The sequence below is a fragment of the Triticum urartu genome, chromosome 4A, assembly GCF_056163025.1.
Source record: "Triticum urartu cultivar PI428250 chromosome 4A, HENAU_Tu73, whole genome shotgun sequence".
In the NCBI taxonomy this organism is placed as follows: domain Eukaryota; kingdom Viridiplantae; phylum Streptophyta; class Magnoliopsida; order Poales; family Poaceae; genus Triticum; species Triticum urartu.
This window is the reverse complement of record NC_141876.1, coordinates 518,914,376-518,934,489: the sequence shown is the minus strand read 5'-3', so window position 1 is coordinate 518,934,489 and position 20,114 is coordinate 518,914,376. Positions and strand designations below refer to the sequence as shown.

The 20,114-nt window shown below is 46.4% G+C and overlaps 1 protein-coding gene across 1 annotated transcript; it reads right to left on the bottom strand.

The window, feature by feature from the left end:
• Positions 1-6: 6 nt before the first annotated feature.
• Positions 7-1,419, bottom strand: LOC125552343 (delta-latroinsectotoxin-Lt1a protein). The gene is made up of 2 exons (XM_048715849.2): positions 512-1,419; positions 7-423 (listed from the first exon to the last, which is right to left on the bottom strand). The coding sequence occupies exons 1-2, from the start codon at positions 1,238-1,240 to the stop codon at positions 118-120; spliced, it is 1,035 nt and encodes a 344-aa protein (XP_048571806.1). The 5' UTR covers positions 1,241-1,419; the 3' UTR covers positions 7-117.
• Between the last annotated feature and the right edge of the window lie 18,695 nt (positions 1,420-20,114).

Sequence of the window (20,114 nt, the reverse complement as noted above, 5' to 3'; positions counted from 1 at the left end):
TGCAACGTCTCTCGTGAAGTGGCAAATGAAATCCTCGATTGAGAATTCGAGATGTACATGAACAATGTACTACAGTACAAAAGTCGCCAAAAAAATGAGTAGTACATGTAGTATGATTTATAGAGTTGCTGCGGAGCAGGTGGAGCGGCCGTCGGCGGCGAGGGTGTTGTCCCGCCACGGCGATCTCCTCCTGAGGTACAGCACGCACTGGGAGTCGTGGCGGTACGTGAGCCGGACCATGCTCCCAACCACGCGGTACCGAGACCGCGACCGCACCGCGATGGTGACCGGCACGCCCTTGCCGGACTCGAGCAGGTCCTGCATGCCGCGCCCCGCCGCGTACATCGGCTTCTCCTGCGCCGCCACGAAGAGCCTCACCGTCGTAGCGCCCCGCGGCCCGACGACGACGTGCGGCCCCTCTCCCTGCGTCGATCACGCAAGGTGATAAGCAAACTACTAGGCGGGCCGGCGTGCCGCTGCAATGCACGTGTACATGGCGATGTATGCGTACCTGCTGTGAGGCTGCGAAGGTGAAGTGGCCAAAGGACATGTCGAGCAGCAGCGGGAGGAGGTGCAGGCTGAAGACCTTGGAGTGGTTCTCCACGGCCATCTCCACGGAGCAGTTGCAGTTGAGGAAGCTGGTGATCACGCCGGAGCCGTCCAGCCCTTCCCCGAGGCTGAACCGCTCCACCTTGCCGACCTTGAAGGAGACGCCGGGGTGCGCGGGCCTTGTGACGACGACGAAGACGAGCAGCGCGATCGCCATGCTGACGGCCACCCTCCACGCCACCTGGAACGCGATGCAGCAGCATGGCGCCTCCGGGTCCAGCTTCACGTACCTCCACGCCCCGCTCCTCTGGTCGGCGCCGACGCCGTCGTCGTCGTCGGACCGCCCGGAGACCACCCTCAGCACCTGCCGCGCCCCCCTGCTGCCGCCGCCGCCGCTGGGTTTCTTGTCGGTGAGGAAGGAGTTGTTGGAGCCGCGAGAGGAGGAGTAGCGGGACAGGGCGAGGCGGGAGGCCTCCTGGTCGTGCTCGTGGCGGCCGGCGCCGGCGTCGTCGCTACGGCGCGGGGCGGCGAAGGCGGTCTCCGGGAACGGCGAGAGGATGAGCGCCGTGGACTCGGACGCCGGGTGGCTGAGGGTGTGCGACGCCGCGGAGGGGCTCTGCACGTAGTAGGCGCACGGGGACGGGTGGAAGAGCGGCACGTCCTGCTCCTCCGCGCCGACGGCTGGTGCCATGACGACGTTCTCGATCGATCACAGCTTCCTCCTTTTAGTTCACCTAGGAACAATTTTAATCCTGCAGAATTCGGTTGCTCTGCTGCCTGTCGAACTGTGAATCTGTGGCCGTTTATGTAGGAGCAAAAGGGGTCGAGGTTTGGGCTCTCCGACGGCACGCGAAATGATAGTCCGCAGCGGGTTGCGGCTAACTTTCGCGGGAAAATGGGGAAATAAAGGGAGAAGAAAGGCTAGTACTACAGTACGAGATTACAAACTGGCTTGACAGGCAGGATTTCATCAAGTGCCGGGGTTGGCATTATGACAAATGTCCATCATGGTTAGCACTTCGTAGCTTGCTATGGCAGTGAGTGAGTGAGAGTGTGAGTCGGGCCAGGGTGATGAGTACACGAGCCGCAGTTTGTGTATGCATGCATGGATGGATTAATAATTCAATGGCAGCCAAGCTAGTCTCCCACTTCAAATTAAGTAGTGAGCCTAAACACTCTTATATTTCTTCACACTTCACAGAGCTAGTACTAGTAGAAGAAAGCGATGGCGCTCTGAACATCTTGGGCTGATTAAGGTTGAGCCGATGCACTCGGGTCTGAACATCTTGGCAGAAGCCAAAAGGTACTCTGAGCATACATGCAGTGTCATGTTTCACTAGGGTGATGGTACGATGACAGGACGAGATTATAATAATTATAAGATGTTGTAGACTTTCGGTAAGCACATGGCAATTATCAAATACAAGATCCCCGTGCGCCACGCCATTATTATGTATCATCATGGACCGCAACTATGCTACATGTGCTCTGTTTTACCGGCTAGGTGTGACTTAGCTTGCAAGATAGATGCAACGGCTACTCAATACTCATGCGCCTTTTTTAGAATGGTGAAGTACTGAAAATGAACCTCCCACTAATAGAAAAAGGGGATTTCGTTCGGGTCTGGCCAACCCATTAGTTCCGGTCCTTTCACGAATCGGGACCAATGAATGTATTCGTCCCGGTTCGTGAGGCCAGGGGACCGGCCGGGGCCTCGTGGGCATTGGTCCCGGTTCGTATGGACTCATTTGTCCCGGTTCCAGGCACGAACCAGGACCAATGGTCCTCGCTTCTGACCCATAAATATTGGTCCCGGTTCTTGGCTCGAACCGGGACAGAAGGCTGGGCTTTAGTCCCAGTTTCAGACATGAACCGGGACAAATGAATTGCCTATATATACCCCGTCGCTGCAGCAGAGCACTCCATAGTGCTCTGTTTTTTCTGGCCGACGAGGAGAGGGCATTTGGGTGCTCTAGCTCACCTCCTATGCACATGAGGTGTTCGATGAAATGCCCAAGCCACGCTAGTTAAGCTTTCTCCTCTCGAAGCTCGACCTCCAAACTCCATTTTCCCTGAGATTTGTCTAGGTTTAGCGGTCCATCACGTCTCGTCCCCGTCTTCACCGCCGTCGATCGCCCGCGCCGATCTCGTCGCCTGCACCACTGTGGTGAGCCTCTTATCTTCTTCTGAAAGAAAAAAAATTCTTACTTTAGATAGATACTTGTCTAATTTTCTTACTTTTATTATTGCTTGTGCTTATATAGTGCGATGGTTTTGGTATCCGCCCCCGTCGGCCCTCGTCCTGGCTATGATTTGGATGTGGTATATATTATCTTTTATAACTATTTGGTTCATTTATTGTTTATGACAATTATGCCCATCAAGTTGACATAGATTTTTATTTATGTAGGAGGTAGTTGAACCAGAAATTCCAACCGACCCTATTGTCGAGAGGTTAAATTTAGTTGAAGAAGAAAACAATTACTTGAAGGAAAAAAAATTGAGGAGGAGAAGATGATATTGGAGTTGCATGTTGCGGATGTCGTCGATGATCACAAGATCAAGATGGATGCAATGCGGTTGAAGATTAGAAAATATGCCATTCATACCGAGGCTTGGTATCATTATGCTGTTGGATCAATTTTTACCTTGGTTGTGATTATGACCGCATTTATTGTTGCATTGAAAGGTTTTACATAGTTTCAATGTATGGTTTAACTAGATGCTCTAGAGAGCTATATGTTGTTCAATGAGAACTATGTATGTACTTTGTTTTTAATGTGATGATAAACTTCTATTAATTTGGTCACTTATCTATCCATGAGAGCTATATGTACTAAATTGATGATGTAGCTTTGAATGGTGCATTTTATACATGAAGTGCATCCAGTTTTTGCCGTAAGCCTCTCTACTTTCTTGCACATGCTATGTGGGTGAAATGATGATACCATGCCAACTTTCAACCTTTTCAGAGTTCATTTATAGTGCTTTTCAATTTCAGGGTCTTATAACTCAAAATAATCAGTAAATGCATGAAAAATAAGAAATGAAGTCAGAAAGGGCTGAAAATTGATGATGTGGCTTTGAATGGTACATTTTGAACACAGAAAAAGTATGGAGTTCAAATAAGTTCAAAGAAATGAAATCCCTTTGTAACAGACGAGTTTCCGTATGAAACCCTGATACTTCGAAAGAGATTGTCCGTTTTGTACACGAAGTGCATCCAGTTTTTGCCGTAAGCCTCTCTACTTTCTTGCACATGCTATGTGGGTGAAATGATGATACCATGCCAACTTTCAACCTTTTCAGAGTTCATTTGTAGTGCTTTTCAATTTCAGGGTCTTATAGCTCAAAATAATCAGTAAATGCATGAAAAATAACAAATGAAGTCAGAAAGGGTTGAAAATTGATGATGTGGCTTTGAATGGTGCATTTTGAACACAGAAAAAGTATGGAGTTCAAATAAGTTTAAAAAAATTAAATCCCTTTATAACAGACGAGTTTCCGTATGAAACCCTGATACTTCGAAAGAGATTGCCCGTTTTGTACACGAAGTGCATCCAGTTTTTGCCGTAAGCCTCTCTACTTTCTTGCACATGCTATGTGGGTGAAATGATGATACCATGCCAACTTTCAACCTTTTCAGAGTTCATTTGTAGTGCTTTTCAATTTCAGGGTCTTATAGCTCAAAATAATCAGTAAATGCATGAAAAATAACAAATGAAGTCAGAAATGGTTGAAAATTGATGATGTGGCTTTGAATGGTGCATTTTGAACACAGAAAAAGTACGGAGTTCAAATAAGTTCAAAAAAATGAAATCCCTTTGTAACAGACGAGTTTCCGTATGAAACCCTGATACTTCGAAAGAGATTGTCCGTTTTGTACATGAAGTGCATCCAGTTTTTGCCGTAAGCCTCTCTACTTTCTTGAACATGCTATGTGGGTGAAATTATGATACCATGCCAACTTTCAACCTTTTCAGAGTTCATTTGTAGTGCTTTTCAATTTCAGGATCTTATAGCTCAAAATAATCAGTAAATGCATGAAAAATAAGAAATGAAGTCAGAAAGGGTTGAAAATTGATGATGTGGCTTTGAATGGTGCATTTTGAACACAGAAAAAGTATGGAGTTCAAATAAGTTAAAAAAATGAAATCCCTTTGTAACACACGAGTTTCCGTATGAAACCCTGATACTTCGAAAGAGATTGTCCATTTTGTACACGAAGTGCATCCAGTTTTTGCCGTAAGCCTCTCTACTTTCTCGCACATGCTATGTGGGTGAAATGATGATACCAGCCAACTTTCAACCTTTTCAGAGTTTATTTGTAGTGCTTTTCAATTTCAGGGTCTTATAGCTTAAAATAATCAGTAAATGTATGAAAAATAACAAATGAAGTCAGAAAGGGTTGAAAATTGATGATGTGGCTTTGAATGGTGCATTTTGAACATAGAAAAAGTATGGAGTTCAAATAAGTTCAAAAAAATGAAATCCTTTTGTAACAGACGAGTTTCCATATGAAACTCTCATACTTCGAAAGAGATTATCCGTTTTGTACACGAAGTGCATCCAGTTTTTACTGTAACCCTCTCTACTTTCTTGCACATGCTATGTGGATGAAATGATGATACCATGCGAAAAGAAAATTAACTAAAAAGCTTTTATAAAACTCTAATAGCAAAAGGAATGAACTAAAAAGATTTTATAAACCTGTAGTATTTTTTAAACTAAAATTATATAAAATTGATGCCACTGAAATTATCAAAGTATTTTCTGTTCAAAACATGAAAAGCAGAAAGAAACAAAATAAACTTTAATAAAAAGTAGAAACAAAATTAAATAAATTATAATTTAATAAAATAAATAAGTAGAAACAAAATAAAATAAAATAAACTTTAATAAAATAAATAAGTAGAAAAAAATAAAACAAATTAAAATTTAATACAATAAATAAGTAGAAACAAAATAAAATAAAATAAACTTTATAAAATAAAGAAGTAGAAACAAAATAAACTTTATAAAAGTAAAATAAATAAACTTTAATAAAATAAATAAACTTTAATAAAATAAATTAAAATAACAACAATAAGGTTTTTTGTTGTAAGTAGAAACAAAATAAAATAAATAAAGCAACAAAAAAGTACCAACTACTGGGCCACCACGGCGTGAATACGACTAGAAACCCTGCCATGGGCCAGGATTCAGGCCCGCAGAAGGCCCAATAGGACCATCAGGCATAGCAGTGACAATTAGGCTCGTAAGCCTGCAATAGAGATGAGCTCGAGAGGGGTGCGGCAGTGGGGCTTATAAACCACTCCGCGCCCCTCTCAACTAGCGAGGTGGGACTAAAGTTTTGGCCACGGGAAGCACGAGGCCTTTGGTCCCCGTTGGTGGCACCAACTGGTACCAAAGGGCACCAACCGGTACGAAAGCCCCCCTTTGGTACCGGTTGGTGCCACCAACCGGGACCAAAGGCCTCCGCTTCCCGTCCTTTGGGTTGCTGAAAAGAGACCTTTGGTCCCGGTTGGTGGCACCAACCGGGACTAAAGGGGGCATTGGTCCCGGTTGGTGCCACGAACCGGTACCAATGCTTCATGTATATAAGAAACCACTTAGCAGTTTCTGCAAAAATCACTTCTTCTCCGCCCCGACGCCCCCACTCTGCTCCTCGTCGCCGTCGCCGCCGATCCCTGCCCCGACGTCGTCAGGCTGCTCCACCTCGCCGTCACCGTCGAGCCCTGCCCTGACGCCGTCAGGTTGCTCCACCACATCATCGCTGACACCGTCGGGCTGCTCCACCTCGCCGTCCCGCCGCTGTCGCCATTGCCCTCTGCCCCGACGTCGCCGCCACTCCCCGCGCCCCTGCTTGCTCTGACGCCGCCCGCCGCGCGCCCCTGCTCGCCCCGACGCCACCCTCTGTGAGCACCCCTGCCGGCCCCGCCGTCGCCGTGCTTTTTTTAACATGTTTTTACATGTTTTTAGATTTTCATATATGTATGTATGTATTTTTTAGATATATGTATTTTTTGATGTATGTTCATATATGTATGTATGTATTTTTACATGTTTTTTGTATGTATGTATTTTTTTCAATTGTAATATGCATGATGTTTTAAAAATACATTAATTTTAGTACATTAATGTTCCCCGATTTAGTACATTAATTTTAGGTTAGTTTCATTTTTAGAAAAGTTTTATATATTTAGGAAGAAGGAAGAGAAGGAAGAAGGAAGAAGAAGAAGAAAAAGTTTTATATATGCAAAAGTTACATTTTTAGAAAAGTTTTATATATCTAGCTAGGAAAGGAAGAAGAAGAAAAAGAATGAGAGGAAAAAGGAAAATAAGAAGAGGAAGAAAGAAGAAAAAGAAGAGAGGAAGAAGAGGAGAAATAAATAAGAAGAGGAAAAAAGAAGAAAAAGAAGAGGAGAAGAAGACTCTTCTTCTCCTCTATTCCTTTCTTCTTCTCCTCTTCTTTTTATTTTTTTCTTTGTTGTTGATATACCCCGTCCCGATAACTTCGTTTAGTTTTAGGATTATTTTAGTTTATGTTTAGTTTATGATGAAGGAAAAGAAAAAGGAGAAGAAGAAGAGAGAAAAGAAGAGGAGAAATAAATAAGAAGAGGAAAGGGGGGGTGGGGAGGAGAAGAATAAGGGAATAGAGGAGAAGAAGAGAAAATAGAAATTTTTCCATTTTCTCTTCTTCTCCTCTATTCCTTTCTTATTCTCCTCTTTTTCTTCTTCTTTTTTCTTCTTCGATCTTCTCCTTTATTCCTTTCTTCTTCTCCTCTTTTTATTTCTTCTTCGTCTTCTTATTTTTTATCGGGTATGTCGTTGTCGATATACCCCATCCCCGATAACTTCGACATGAGGGGGGGAGGGGTCGCTGAGGGTTTGAGGGGCGAGGGGCGGGAACTAACTAGGGTAGAGGGTCGAGGGTCACCGAGGGGTCGAGGGTCGCCGAGGGTTCGAGGGTCGAGGGGTCGTCGTATGTTGCCGTTGTCAATATACCCCCTCTCGACCGTGATAACTTATACCACGGGAGCACCCCCCGGCCCTCTCGCTCGACCAAAACTCTCGAGGACACCCAAACCCTAGAAAAAAACGATGTCGGTCTCCTACCCCCTCCCGCTGCGCCCCTACCCGATCGACAAACTCTCTTGAGGCCACCCAAATTACCAAGTTAAAAGAGCGTTGTCGTCGAGGCCACCCCAAACCCTAGAGAAGCGTCGAGGCCAGGCCACTAATATGATTCCTTATTGTGCTTAGCTAGCTAGTTCAACGTTTGCCACTAATATATCCATCTGTCATGTTTGAATAATAATTGTCATGTTGTAAATATTTGCAGAAACTATGGATCTGCACCCCCGAGACGAAGCACAAGAAGCGGTGTTGGGGGAGATAATTGCACACGGAAGTGATGCCGTCTTGTCGTTTCTCAATGTCACATGCACCGATGGTCTGGAATCATGGAATGAAGAAGCAGGCTACGACGATGATGATCAAACAATGGAGGAGGAAGGACACCGTGATGACGGCTCTGGTGACCGAATGGAGGGGGAAGGACACCGTGATGACGGCTCCGGTGACCGAACGGAGGGGGAAGGACACCATGATGACGACTCCGGTGACCGAACGGAGTCCGGCTAGGTATATATATATATTAATTAATTAAGCATGTGCTGACTATAGCTAATTAATGCATTTTGGTATGTACAAATATTAACTCTCCTTTTCTTCTTCTTTTCTAGCCCTCCGGATCGAGCAACACTTCGATAACGAGACGAGGCCCGAAGAGAAAATTGCGCACGGATGAAAGGTACACGATCGTCGAAATTGATCGCGCTGGCTGTCACAGCCATAGCTTCAGCCTTGTTGTGGTCTAGTCTTGGTTGTTGCATCATGTTTAAATTTTCTTAAACCTGAAATGGGGATGTCCAAACCCTAGCACCAAATGAAATGCAACTAGGATCAAAATAAAAATATTTTCAATGAACCCAAAATGCCCTTAATAAATGCCCATCATTTTTGAATTGGCCCAGAACCTCTTCCAAAAATGATGCACATATTTCTAGGCCATTCTGGATTTTGAATTAACTCATATTCTATTTGATTGGGGCATTTAAATACTATAAATATTTTTAAATGCTCCAACAATTTTTGGAATTAGTTGAGGGCCTCTCGAATAATTCACTTAGTGCCCATAACTATTTTCAGAATTTTTAAAAGTGATTTGGTTTGAAAACCAAATTTAAACAAATTTGCATAAATAGAAAAACAGAACAAAAATAGAAATAAAAGAGAGAGAGACTCACCTGGGCACTTACCTGGCGCTCTAGCCCACCTAGCGGCCCATCTGAGCTGGCCGGCCCAGCCCACCTCCTCCACTCTGTCGTCTTCCTCCCCCTCACCCCGAAGCAGCTCGGTGGCGAGCGCTGACGCCGCCCTGGCCACCTCCTGCTTGCCACCGAGGCGCCCCCGACGCGTCTGGAGACGCCCCGCAGCCCCCTCCGTCTCTCTCCTCGCTCTCTGCTCTCTGTCGACCTCTTTCCCCTCCTCTGCTTCCTCTTCTTAGCGCGCCCGAGAGCGCCGCCGTGGACCACCGCAGCCACCGCCTCCCCCTCGCCTCTCCGACTAGTCCACGAGCACCGACGTCTACCCCTAAGCCGTCCCCGCCGGTCCATGCGACCGGAAGGCCTCGGAGCACCGCCACCGACCTCTTCTTCATCGTCGGCCGCCGCGGATCTCCATCGACGACTCGCCGCCGTCCGAGCTGCCCCGAGCACGCTGGCCATCCCTACGGCACCGCAGTGATCCCCTGAGCATTTCCCCCCTCTCCCCGCGGTCAACCCCTTCCTCTAGCCGCCTCCTCCACCGGAGCCGAGACGCTCCGCCGCACGAGCTCGACGCCAGCGTCCTTCCGGTGACCTTTTGGTCCCGTGCATATGTCCGTTGGCCTCGTGCGCACGCGAGGAACACATAGGTGCTAACTTCTAGCTTCTCCGCGCGCTGCGTCGTCAGTTTCGTCGATGTCCGAGCTCCGGCGGCCGCCCAGCTCGTTGCCGTCGCTGCCACCAACCACCCCAGCTCGCCCCGCGTGCTCCACTAGATGCGCCTCACCGCAACGCGTCCGTAGAGCCCAGCCACGCAAGCTCCCATCGCCGGAGATGGCCGGACAAGGAGCGCCGCCGCGTTCTGTTAGCGCCGGCGGTTAAACGCCGGTTAGGTGACGTGGCAGGTTAGTTTAGCCACTAACCCCGCGGTTAGCTTAACCCATGTGCCACTGACGGATGGGCCCCACGCCATAATTAATCCCTGGCATTTATTCCCTGTTTAACTTAGACTAATCCACTGGGCCCACATGTCAGGTTGACTTTGCTGACGTGGCCGTTGACCGGACCCACCTGTCGTTGACCCTGGGCAGCATTGTGTCACTGACTAGTGGACCCCACTGGTCAGGTTTGACCAGGACCCATCTAGTTGACCTACTGACATCACCTTGATGTAGTGCTGACGCAGTTAAGCTTTTTCTGGAATTAAAATAAATCAGAAAATAATTAGAAATTCCAGAAAATAGTATAAACTTCAAAAATTCATATAAATTCAACCGTAACTCACAATGAAATAATTTATATATGAAAAATGATCAGAAAAATCCAATCTATCCATCTGTACCATTTTCATGCATGTTAGAACAACTTATAGCTGCTGTTTAGGACAAATCATATGAAGGGCATTTAAAACATCACATATGGAGTTTGAATTTGAATCTTTGATTCAAACCAACTCCATTTAACCTGTTGCTAGTTGCATGAGCTCAAATCACAGCATATTGCCATGTCACATTCATGCATCATATTGTTGCATTGCATTGATTGTGTTCCTTCTCTGTTTGCCGGTGTTGTTCCCTCTCGATAGATGTGCTCCGACGATGAGTTCGATGACACCGATGAAGAGCTATATTATATTCAGAAGTGCCAGGCAAGCAAACCCCCCTGTTCATTCCGATACAATCCCACTCTCTCGCTCCTGCTCTCTTTTACTGCATTAGGACAACAACGATTCAACTGTTACATGATGCGGTAGTTGAACCCTTTTCCTCTGCATGACCTGTCATTGCCACAGTAAATAGATGAAACCCACTAGCATGAGTAGGTTTTGTTTGAGCCCTGATGTGCCTACTCATTCATGCTTGTTTGTCATGCCTGCTATTGCTTAGAGTTGTGTCAGGTCTGATTCATCGGGGCTGAATTGGAAAGTTGTGAACATGTCCTACTGTTGAGAGCTAAGTGTGTGAACACGATTTGGGAAAGGTAGCGGTGAGAGGCCATGTAGGAGTACATGGTGGGTTGTCTCATTGCAGCCGTTCTCAGGAACTGAGTTCTGTGTTTGTGATCCATGAACAGTTACTACCACACATTGGGTTCCGGTAACTCGGCCCCTCTCGGCTTATTAATCAACTCGATCTCTGCCCAGGAGTTGCAACTAGTTTCTAGTGTTTGTAGGTAGTGTTAGTAGTCTACCAAGTGGCACCTGGTATAGGTGGGCTTGGGACAGACTAGGCACAGTGGCACGGTGTACCAAGTGGCACCCGGATGGTGGGCTTGGGAACCCTGCACACATCGTTTGGGGCCGTGAGCGACACCCCGACCGGATCTCCTTGCGGATGGAACCCGAATAGGCGATAAACCTGGACGAGTGACTTGTGTGATTAGTCAGGTCGTGGCCGACTCCCTCACCAGTCTTCCGCTTGAAGGTTGCTGAGATACACGATGTGTACATGGTGGTAAGTGGCGAGAGCGTGTGTGAAGAAGTACACCCCTGCAGGGTTATCATTATCTATTCGAATAGCCGGATTCCTCAGAGATGGAAACTTGGCCCCCTTGCATAGTTCATAGACAAGTGAAAGTGGGTACTCTAAAATGCGCAAGATAAGCGTGAGTGCTATGGATGGCGTTCTCGTACGGAGACTGGAGCGGATCCATAGTGGTGTATTGATATGGTGAATATGTGGACTCATGTGCGCCACCTCAAAAGAGTTACTTGCAGTCGTAGTTCAGGATAGCCACCGGGTCAAAGCTGGCTTGCTGCAGTTAAACTCCACCACCCCTTTGTTGATACTGATGCATATGTAGCTAGTTCTGATGTATGTCTTGCTGGGTACATTTGTACTCACGTTTGCCAATTTTATGTTTTGCAGAGAGACGTCAGTCTCGCTAGTTGTTCTATGTGGACTTCGACATTTAGCTTGATACCTCAGGTACGATCTTGTGCCCTCGACGAGATCTTGTAGATAGCCAGGCTTCTCAGCCTTCTTCAGTTGTAGTTGTCTGTACTCAGACAAGTTAAGCTTCCACATGTGCTTGTTGCTTGTATGCTCTGTATGTTGGGTCATGAGACCCATGTTTGTAATATCTCGCTCCTCGGAGCCTAATGAATAAATACCTTGAGTCGTAAAGTTATGTTGTGATGCCATGTTGTATTTACACATATCGAGCATATTGTGTGTATGATTGAAATGCTTGGTATGTGTGGGATCCGACAACCTAGTTGTTCATCCTTGGTAGCCTCTCTTATGGGGAAATGTAGTCTTGTGCTTCCATGAGCCATAGTAGTCCGCTACAGCCCGGTTCACCGGAGTCCTGCTAGCCCAGCACTACTGCTCCGGAACACTTGACTGGCCGACATGTGATTCACTTCGTTCATGTGTCTGTCCCTTCGGGGAAATGTCATGCGGTGACATCCGGAGTCCTTCCTAGCCTACTACAGCCTGGTTCACCGGAATCCTGTTAGCCCAGTGCTACAGCCCGAATTCGCAAGCTGCTGACCGACATGCTCGATGTTGATTCATGTATGCCTGTCCCCGTAGGTTAGTGCCACTTTGGGTTCATGACTATTCATGTCAGCCCGGGTTCTCTGTCATATGGATGCTAGCGACACTATCATATACGTGAGCCAAAAGGCGGAAACGGTCCCGGGCCATGGTAAGGCGACACCCGTGGGAATACCATGCATGAGGCCGCAAAGTGATATGAGGTGTTATCGGCTAGATCGATGTGACTTGGAATCGGGGTCCTGACATTGGCCAACCGATTGAACCCCTCCGGACCAAGGAAAAATTTAATGCTCAGTGCGGGGTTCTAGTTAGGGACATGATCCCGATCAACATCGAGCAATGGTTGAAGCCTAAGGACAAAGACTCTCAGGTGTCTTATGTCAGCAATAGGCAGAAAGCTGATCTTTGGACCGTGCTGCAGGAAAATTTCACCTTCCCGCCAGAGGAAGATCCGGAAAATCCAGTTAAAAAGCCAATGATCAAGGCTTATGCTCTTAAGAAGATGGATGAGCTATTCAGGAGGTGGAAGAATGAGCTGAAATCATCGTTTGTTGACCAAGACAAGACTCCAGAATTCATCGGCCGATTTGAGAAGATCAAAGATCAGTGGCCCGCATTTGTCACCAAAAAGAAATCTGAGAGAGCAGCGAAGATGTCAGCGACAAACAATAAAAATGCTGCAAAGAAGAAGCATCACCATCTGTGACGCCCCGAGACCGACGCGCCAGGTGTCTTCCAGTTATTCGTTGTCGTTGCCATGTCATTCTCTTGCGTGTTGCATCTTGTCATGTCATCAAGTGCATTGCATCATCATGTTTTCGAAACTTGCATCTGTACCGGTCTCCTCGTTCCTTCCGTTGTCCGTTCTGAGTCCAGACACACTCGCACGCGCCCGCGACACGTCCGAATTATTATTTTATAAGTGGCCGGAAAATGTTCTCGGATTGGGTTGAAAGTTGGCGTGCGGTGTTGTTATGTTGTCAGTAGACCGCCTGCCAAGTTTCATCGCATTCGGAGTCCGTTTGACGCCCCAACGGATAACTATAGCGACAGTATAGCCGGTCACACGTCGGACGTTTTCGGTCTCCGAAAACCCTGCCGGGCTGCATCTCTCCCCTCTTCTCTCAGACCAACCCGCTCTCCACAGTCCACCTAGACCCAGCCTACCCCTCTTTGCGCCGTGCATAGATCTCTCGTGCGCGTCCGGAACTTCCCCGGACTCGACCCGGGCAATCGTCACCGTTGGGTCCGGATCATCCTCAAACATCTACTCCCTCCGTTCCGAATTATTTGTCGCAGGTATGGATGTATCTAGATGTATTTTAGTTCTAGATAAATCCATTTCTGCGACTAGTAATTTGGAACGGAGGGAGTACAAAACATCACCGTTTTTGTATTTGGACTCCCTAGCTGTTTTATTCGTGATCGTCCGATTGCGGCCGGAGGGTCCTAATAGCCCCTAACCAAAAATCTAGTGCTATATATATAGACCAACCCCCTAGGCAGCAACCCTAAAACTTAGGAGCCTTGTCCCATCGAGCCGCCGCCAGCCAGTTTCCCCTCGGGATCCATTCCCCACCTACCACAGCCAGATGCCCGATCCAAAAATCCAGCCAGATCGATCCATCCGCAGCTTCCCTGCCTCCTGTGTCCTCCCGTCCCCGAGCACGCAACCGCCGGAGAGCTCCGGTGAGCAACAGACCAGCCGCGACGCCGCCCCGAGCCACTTCCGCGCCATCTCTCGTCGCGCCGACCAGCAGCAAGGAACCAGGCCAGCCCCGCACCGCCCATCTCTCCTTCCTCCTCCCCGCGGCTCTCTCTCTTTTCTCTAATATTCTGTCAATCGTTCCACAGCCATCGCCATGGGAACCAAGCTCCGCGTACATCTCCGCCCTGCGCCAAGTCCCTGTCTCCTCTGCTTCGAGCTCCATCTGACGAGCCGCGACGAAGCCGTCTCCTCCCGAACTGCCATGGCACCCGAGACCTCCTTGCAGCACCTCCTCGCCGACCCGCCCTGGACCCCGCTTGTCTCTGCTGCCGCCGCGCCCGCCTGGATCCGGCTTGGATCCGTCGCCGGCGACCAACTCCGTCCCGTTCCGGCCAGTTTTTTGACAGGTCCCCGTCGAGGACGTCTCACCAAGTCCCTGCCGCTGTTGTAGGACGTCCCCTGTTTTACCTGTTGCCGGAGCCGCCGCCTCCGCCGCTCTTCGCCGCCTCGGCGTCCGCACTGCGCCGCCCCGCGCCTGCTGACCCTACCGCAAGTCCCTAGTGCCGCCTCCTTCTGTTCGAGCGAGGGAGGCGAGTGAAGACTTTTCTGCATCGTGCTGCTCTGCCCGAGCGCTTGCATTGACCAGTCCAGCGCCATCCTGGACGAGTGCCACTCGCCGCGCGAGGCCTTCCTCTGCTTCGCTCGCAGCCCAGATGCCCAGCGCCTCCTCAAGCCCAATGTGAGCAGCCCAGTCTGCCCAGTTTCAGCCCGTTGACGTTTTTTTTTCAGGGTCTGTGAATTTATCTTTTATTTCAGAGAACCCAGTTTTGCAGAGAACCCCCTAGACATCATGCATTTTATAACTCTCCAACCATGCATCAGATTAAAACAAACTTAATATGACTTGCTTAGATTTTCATCTAGTTTAATAATATGCAACTTTCACCCATGTTCAAAATGTTTAAACTGCTGTTTGGTTAAATTTGCTCCTATGCCATGTTAAAATGGTTTATTTCATAACTAAATAACTGTAGCTCCAAATTTAATAAACTTTATATGTAAATGGAGTGGAAAAATGCCTAGTTTAACATGGTGGTACCACTTTGCATGTTTAACAACTATAAAATATTGTTTAGGGCAGAACAATACCAAACCTAATATATGCATATGAGGATTTTTTTCCGGACTCGTTGTTTGTTGTTCCGGCCTCATTTAAACTTGCCTAGATAGGTAGTTTTCATTTGCTTCACCCCTTGCCATGTTAATCAACATTTAATATTGTTGGGTACATAAACGAGATCGAACTAAATAACTTGACGTGGTGTTTCATCAATATGCACCGTTGCATATTGAGCTCCACTTAATTTGTAGGATTGCTTGTGCTCTTTTGCCATGCCATGCTTCTTTAAACCGGACATGCATCATACTTGTTTGTGCATCATGCCATGTTATGTGATGGTTGTTTACTATGTTGTGTGCTTCTTTCCGGTGTTTGCTTCTTCGGGTTGGTTCCGATAACGTCGCGTTTGTGAGGACCCATTCGACTACGTCCATTTATCTTCTTCATGGACTCGTTCTTCTTCCTTGCGGGATTTCAGGCAAGATGACCATACCCTCGAAATCACTTCTATCTTTGCTTGCTAGTTGCTCGCTCTTTTGCTATGCCTATGCTGCGATACCTACCACTTGCTTATCATGCCTCCCATATTGTTAACCCAAGCCTCTAACCCACCTTGTCCTAGCAAACCGTTGTTTGGCTATGTTACCGCCTTGCTCAGCCCCTCTTACAGCGTTGTTATTTGCAGGTGAAGATTGAAGTTTGTTCCCTGTTGGAACATGGAGATGTTGTTCCTTGTTGGAACATGTTTACTTGTTGGGATATCACAATATCTCTTATCTAATTAATGCATCTATATACTTGGTAAAGGCTGGAAGGCTCGGCCTTATGCCTGGTGTTTTGTTCCACTCTTGCCGCCCTAGTTTCCGTCATATCGGTGTTATGTTCCCAGATTTTGCGTTCCTTACACGGTTGGGTTATAATGGGAACCCCTTGACAGTTCGCTTTCAATAAAACTCCTCCAGCAAGGCCCAACCTTGGTTTTACCATTCGCCACCTAGCCTTTTTCCCTTGGGTTAGGCCAGCCCAAGGGTCATCTTTATTTTAACCCCCCCGGGCCAGTGCTTGTCTATGTGTTGGTCCGAAACAGAGCCACTTGCGGTGCCACCTCGAGGAAACTTGAGGGCTGGTTTTAGCTGTACGTAGTGTTCATCCGGTGTTGCCCTGAGAACGAGATATGTGCAGCTCCCATCAGGATGTCGGCGCATCGGGCGGTCTTGCTGGACTTGTTTTACCATTGTCGAGGATGTCTTGTAACCGGGATTCCGAGTCTGATCGGGTCTTCCCGCTAGAAGGAATATCCTTCGTTGACCATGAGAGCTTGTGATGGGCTAAGTTGGGACACCCCTGCAGGGATTTGAACTTTCGAAAGCCGTGTCCGCGGTTATGGGCAGATGGTAATTTGTTAATGTCCGGTTGTTGAAAACCTGAACTTAACTTAATTAAAATACATCAACCGCGTGTGTAACTGTGATGGTCTCTTCTCGGCGGAGTCCAGGAAGTGAACACGGTGTTGGAGTTATGTTTGACATAGGTTGTTCCAGGATCACTTCTTGATCATAGTTGTTCGACCGTGCTTTTTCCTTCTCTTCTCGCTCTCATTTGCGTATATGTTAGCCACCAAATATGCTAGTCGCTTGCTGCAGCTCCACCTCATACCTTTTACCCTTCCTATAAGCTTAAATAGTCTTGATCGCGAGGGTGTGAGATTGCTGAGTCCCCATGACTCACAGAGACTTCCAAAACCAGCTTGCAGGTGCCGTTGAACCGTGCAGATGACGCAACCAAGCTCAAGGAGGAGCTCGATGAAGATCTTGTCCTTTGTGTTGTTTTGTCTAGTTGATCAGTAGTGGAGCCCAGTTGGGGTCGATCGGGGATCTGTGTAGCATTTGGGGTAGTCTTCTTTTATTTTGGTTCCGTAGTCGGACCTTGATTGCATCTGGATGATGTAATGCTTTATTCATGTATTTGTGTGAAGTGGCGATTGTAAGCCAACTATGTATCTTTTCCCTTATTGTATTACATGGGTTGTTTGCGAAGATTACCTCACTTGCGACATTCCTTTCAATGTGGTTATGCCTCTAAGTCGTGCTTCGACACGTGGGAGATATAGCCGCATTGAGGGCGTTACAAGTTGGTAATCAGAGCCTTCCCTGACCTTAGGAGCCCCCTGCTTGATCGAATCATTGGTGTTGTTGAGTCTAGAAAAATGTTTTGAGTCATTTAGGAATTATATATATCGGAGAGTTAGGAATTCTTTTTACTCCTAAGTCCCTTCATCGCTCTGGTAAGGCATCCTGACGTAGAGTTTTGACTCTTCTCTCCTCAAATTTCACTAAAAAAATTTAGGATCACACGGGTATCTTGGAATCGTTCCGATCGATTTGTGACGAGAACATTGTTCTTGGTGCCTCCTGTCATTTAGGGGTTGTGGCAGTGTCCTGGGGAGTTGAGCTCCGAGGTGTTGTCGTCAAAATTTTATCGTTGCAGTTCTGGAATACCTGAGTTTAGTTTTGCCGACATCGAAAATCTCTTTTATGCAGTTGTTGGTGAGATAACCTCGACGCCACCCAGTACTGGGGTGGGAGTTCGGGAGTATTGCCATAACTCGTATAACGAATGCTTTTCGAAGGTTGAGGTAAATGATTTCCTAAGGTTTCTTGGTTATGTGTTGAAGGATGGATACAGTTGGATGTAGGATTTGCTAGTTTTGGGTGAGATATTATGCTTCCCCTGTATCCCCAACACCTGATTGCATAACCAGAAAATTTCGGGAGTTTATAAGTGGGAATTCAAGTAGCTCTTAGGATATTTTTCCGACAGATGTATGATATGAAATTGGGGTTCGATGTCTAGTGGTCCGCCTATCCACAGTTTGTTTTACAGTGGTCTCGTTGTGTCTTAAAGAGTCCTTGGCTATGCCGACTCGGGGACACTTCGTATGTCATGTGCACTGCCTTGTACATGATGGTGCTGTACGATCGAGCCCGTGTAGGCCCCACCACGAAAACTTCAGACGAAATCTCCATCATATGTTTGTTCCGGCTTATTCTGCAAGCCAATCCTTTGTTTTTGTTTGGAGTTGTGGTATTCGAGTTGCTTCAATGTCAAGTGTTGATTCCATACCTTCCCCAAATGGTGTTCTCATACTCCGATGTGAATACTAATCCTTCTCGATAATCGAGATTGTTATGCCAGTCTTGTTCTACCAGTGTGTCTCTCTTCAAGTGGATCCGATCACTTCAACATTTGCAAGATCAATTATCAGTTCTTCTCAATGTTGTTTGTTTCATCCATCTCCAAGTTTCCTTTGTTTTTCCCGCCCTCCCTCCCTTGTTTTTCTTCAAGGACTCAGATTTCTTAATCGAGTATCCATCTTATTGATGTGAAGCCTCTCCATTCTTTTCCTTCAATGTTCTTATCCAGTGATTCTCATGAAGATACTAACGGAGCTTCTAGATCATCATTCTTCGTTTCTTTTATCTTCTCCGGTGGTTTCAAGTCAAGCTTTGTTGATCTTACCCCTTTCCTCATTTCAATGCCTTCTCATACCGATGCACCTCATAATAATTCACTTCTCACCATTCATTTGTTCCGGCGTGCTCAAGCTTTCTCAAAAGGCTCATCTTGTCATTCAAGATCCGTTCAACCTATTTTGAGGTTGTTATCTCATTCCAGCCATTTAATTCAACCGGTGCATTCTCTCTTTTAAATTGTTCTACGGTGTATCTTTTGAGTGGGCCCTAACCCATAGGTCTTTTCCCCAGGATCTTACCTAACTCTTCTAATTTCCAGAGTTATTCTCATATTCATCTCAAAGTTTGACGTAAGAATGATTTATCATCAGTCAAATGCCTTTCTCCAAGATCGGTTAAATTCTTTTCATTGTTGGCTCAACCTTTTCCATTCTTAATTCCGGAGTGCCTCAACAATTCTTGGTGGTGTTTCTCATCGTCATTCTCGGATTTTGAAGATCGAAGAAGAGTTTTTCCTCCATATCCTATCCATTCTCTCAGAGATTCGTGATTCTAGTTTGAGGCCATCCTCTCATAATTGTTTTTGATTGTGGAAATTCTTTTCATCCTTCCGGAGCAATTCAAGAGTCTTTTCTGTTTGATTCTCCGAAGCCCATCATTTCAGAAGATTTATTCATTCTCAGCTTTCAGCTATCATTCTCCAAATCTTACCGGTGCATCATTCAAGTATTCTCTTATCAGCTCGTGATCGCTTCGTTCTCATGTATGTAAATTCTCTCAAGCTTCTTCGTTCATTTTCTAATTCTTCCCGGTGTTGTCCTTATCTTTTCCTTAGTCATTTTAATTCTTACGTTGGTTCGTTCAAGACTTCTCTTCCTTCGTTATCATATCAATTTATTCGTTGTTTCAACCCTACCGGTGGTTCGTCGAAGACCTTCTCAAGTTACGCTATATCTATCTTAATCCTTTCTATGAGAATAAGTAGTATGCCAAATCCATTGCTTGTCATCAATTTAAATTGGTGAAGGATAAGCATAATGTAATTCTTATTCTTATTTCATCGAGTAAATTCAATTATTCCGGAGGTTCTTCAAATTCTCTATTTCAATTGTTTCATCTTTCTTTTCCGGAGTTCCGAGGTTTTCCGTTTTATCATCACCACAAAGATCCATCTAAATCATTACAAGGCTTCACCTTGTGTTTTCAACTTCTATTTCTTTTTATCATCATTTTGTTCCCGGAGTTCTTCATGGAGGCTACATGGTGTTTCGTCAAGGATTCTTTTCATTCTTCAATTGTTCTTCAAGTTTTCTCCCAAAGCGATGATCCGCCAAGCTATAATTCAAGTATTCTTCATCTTGCATTTCGAAGTGCAATTCGTTATATCTCATCTTTTGAGGTGGTGTTATGCCATTGATGATAATTTCCCTT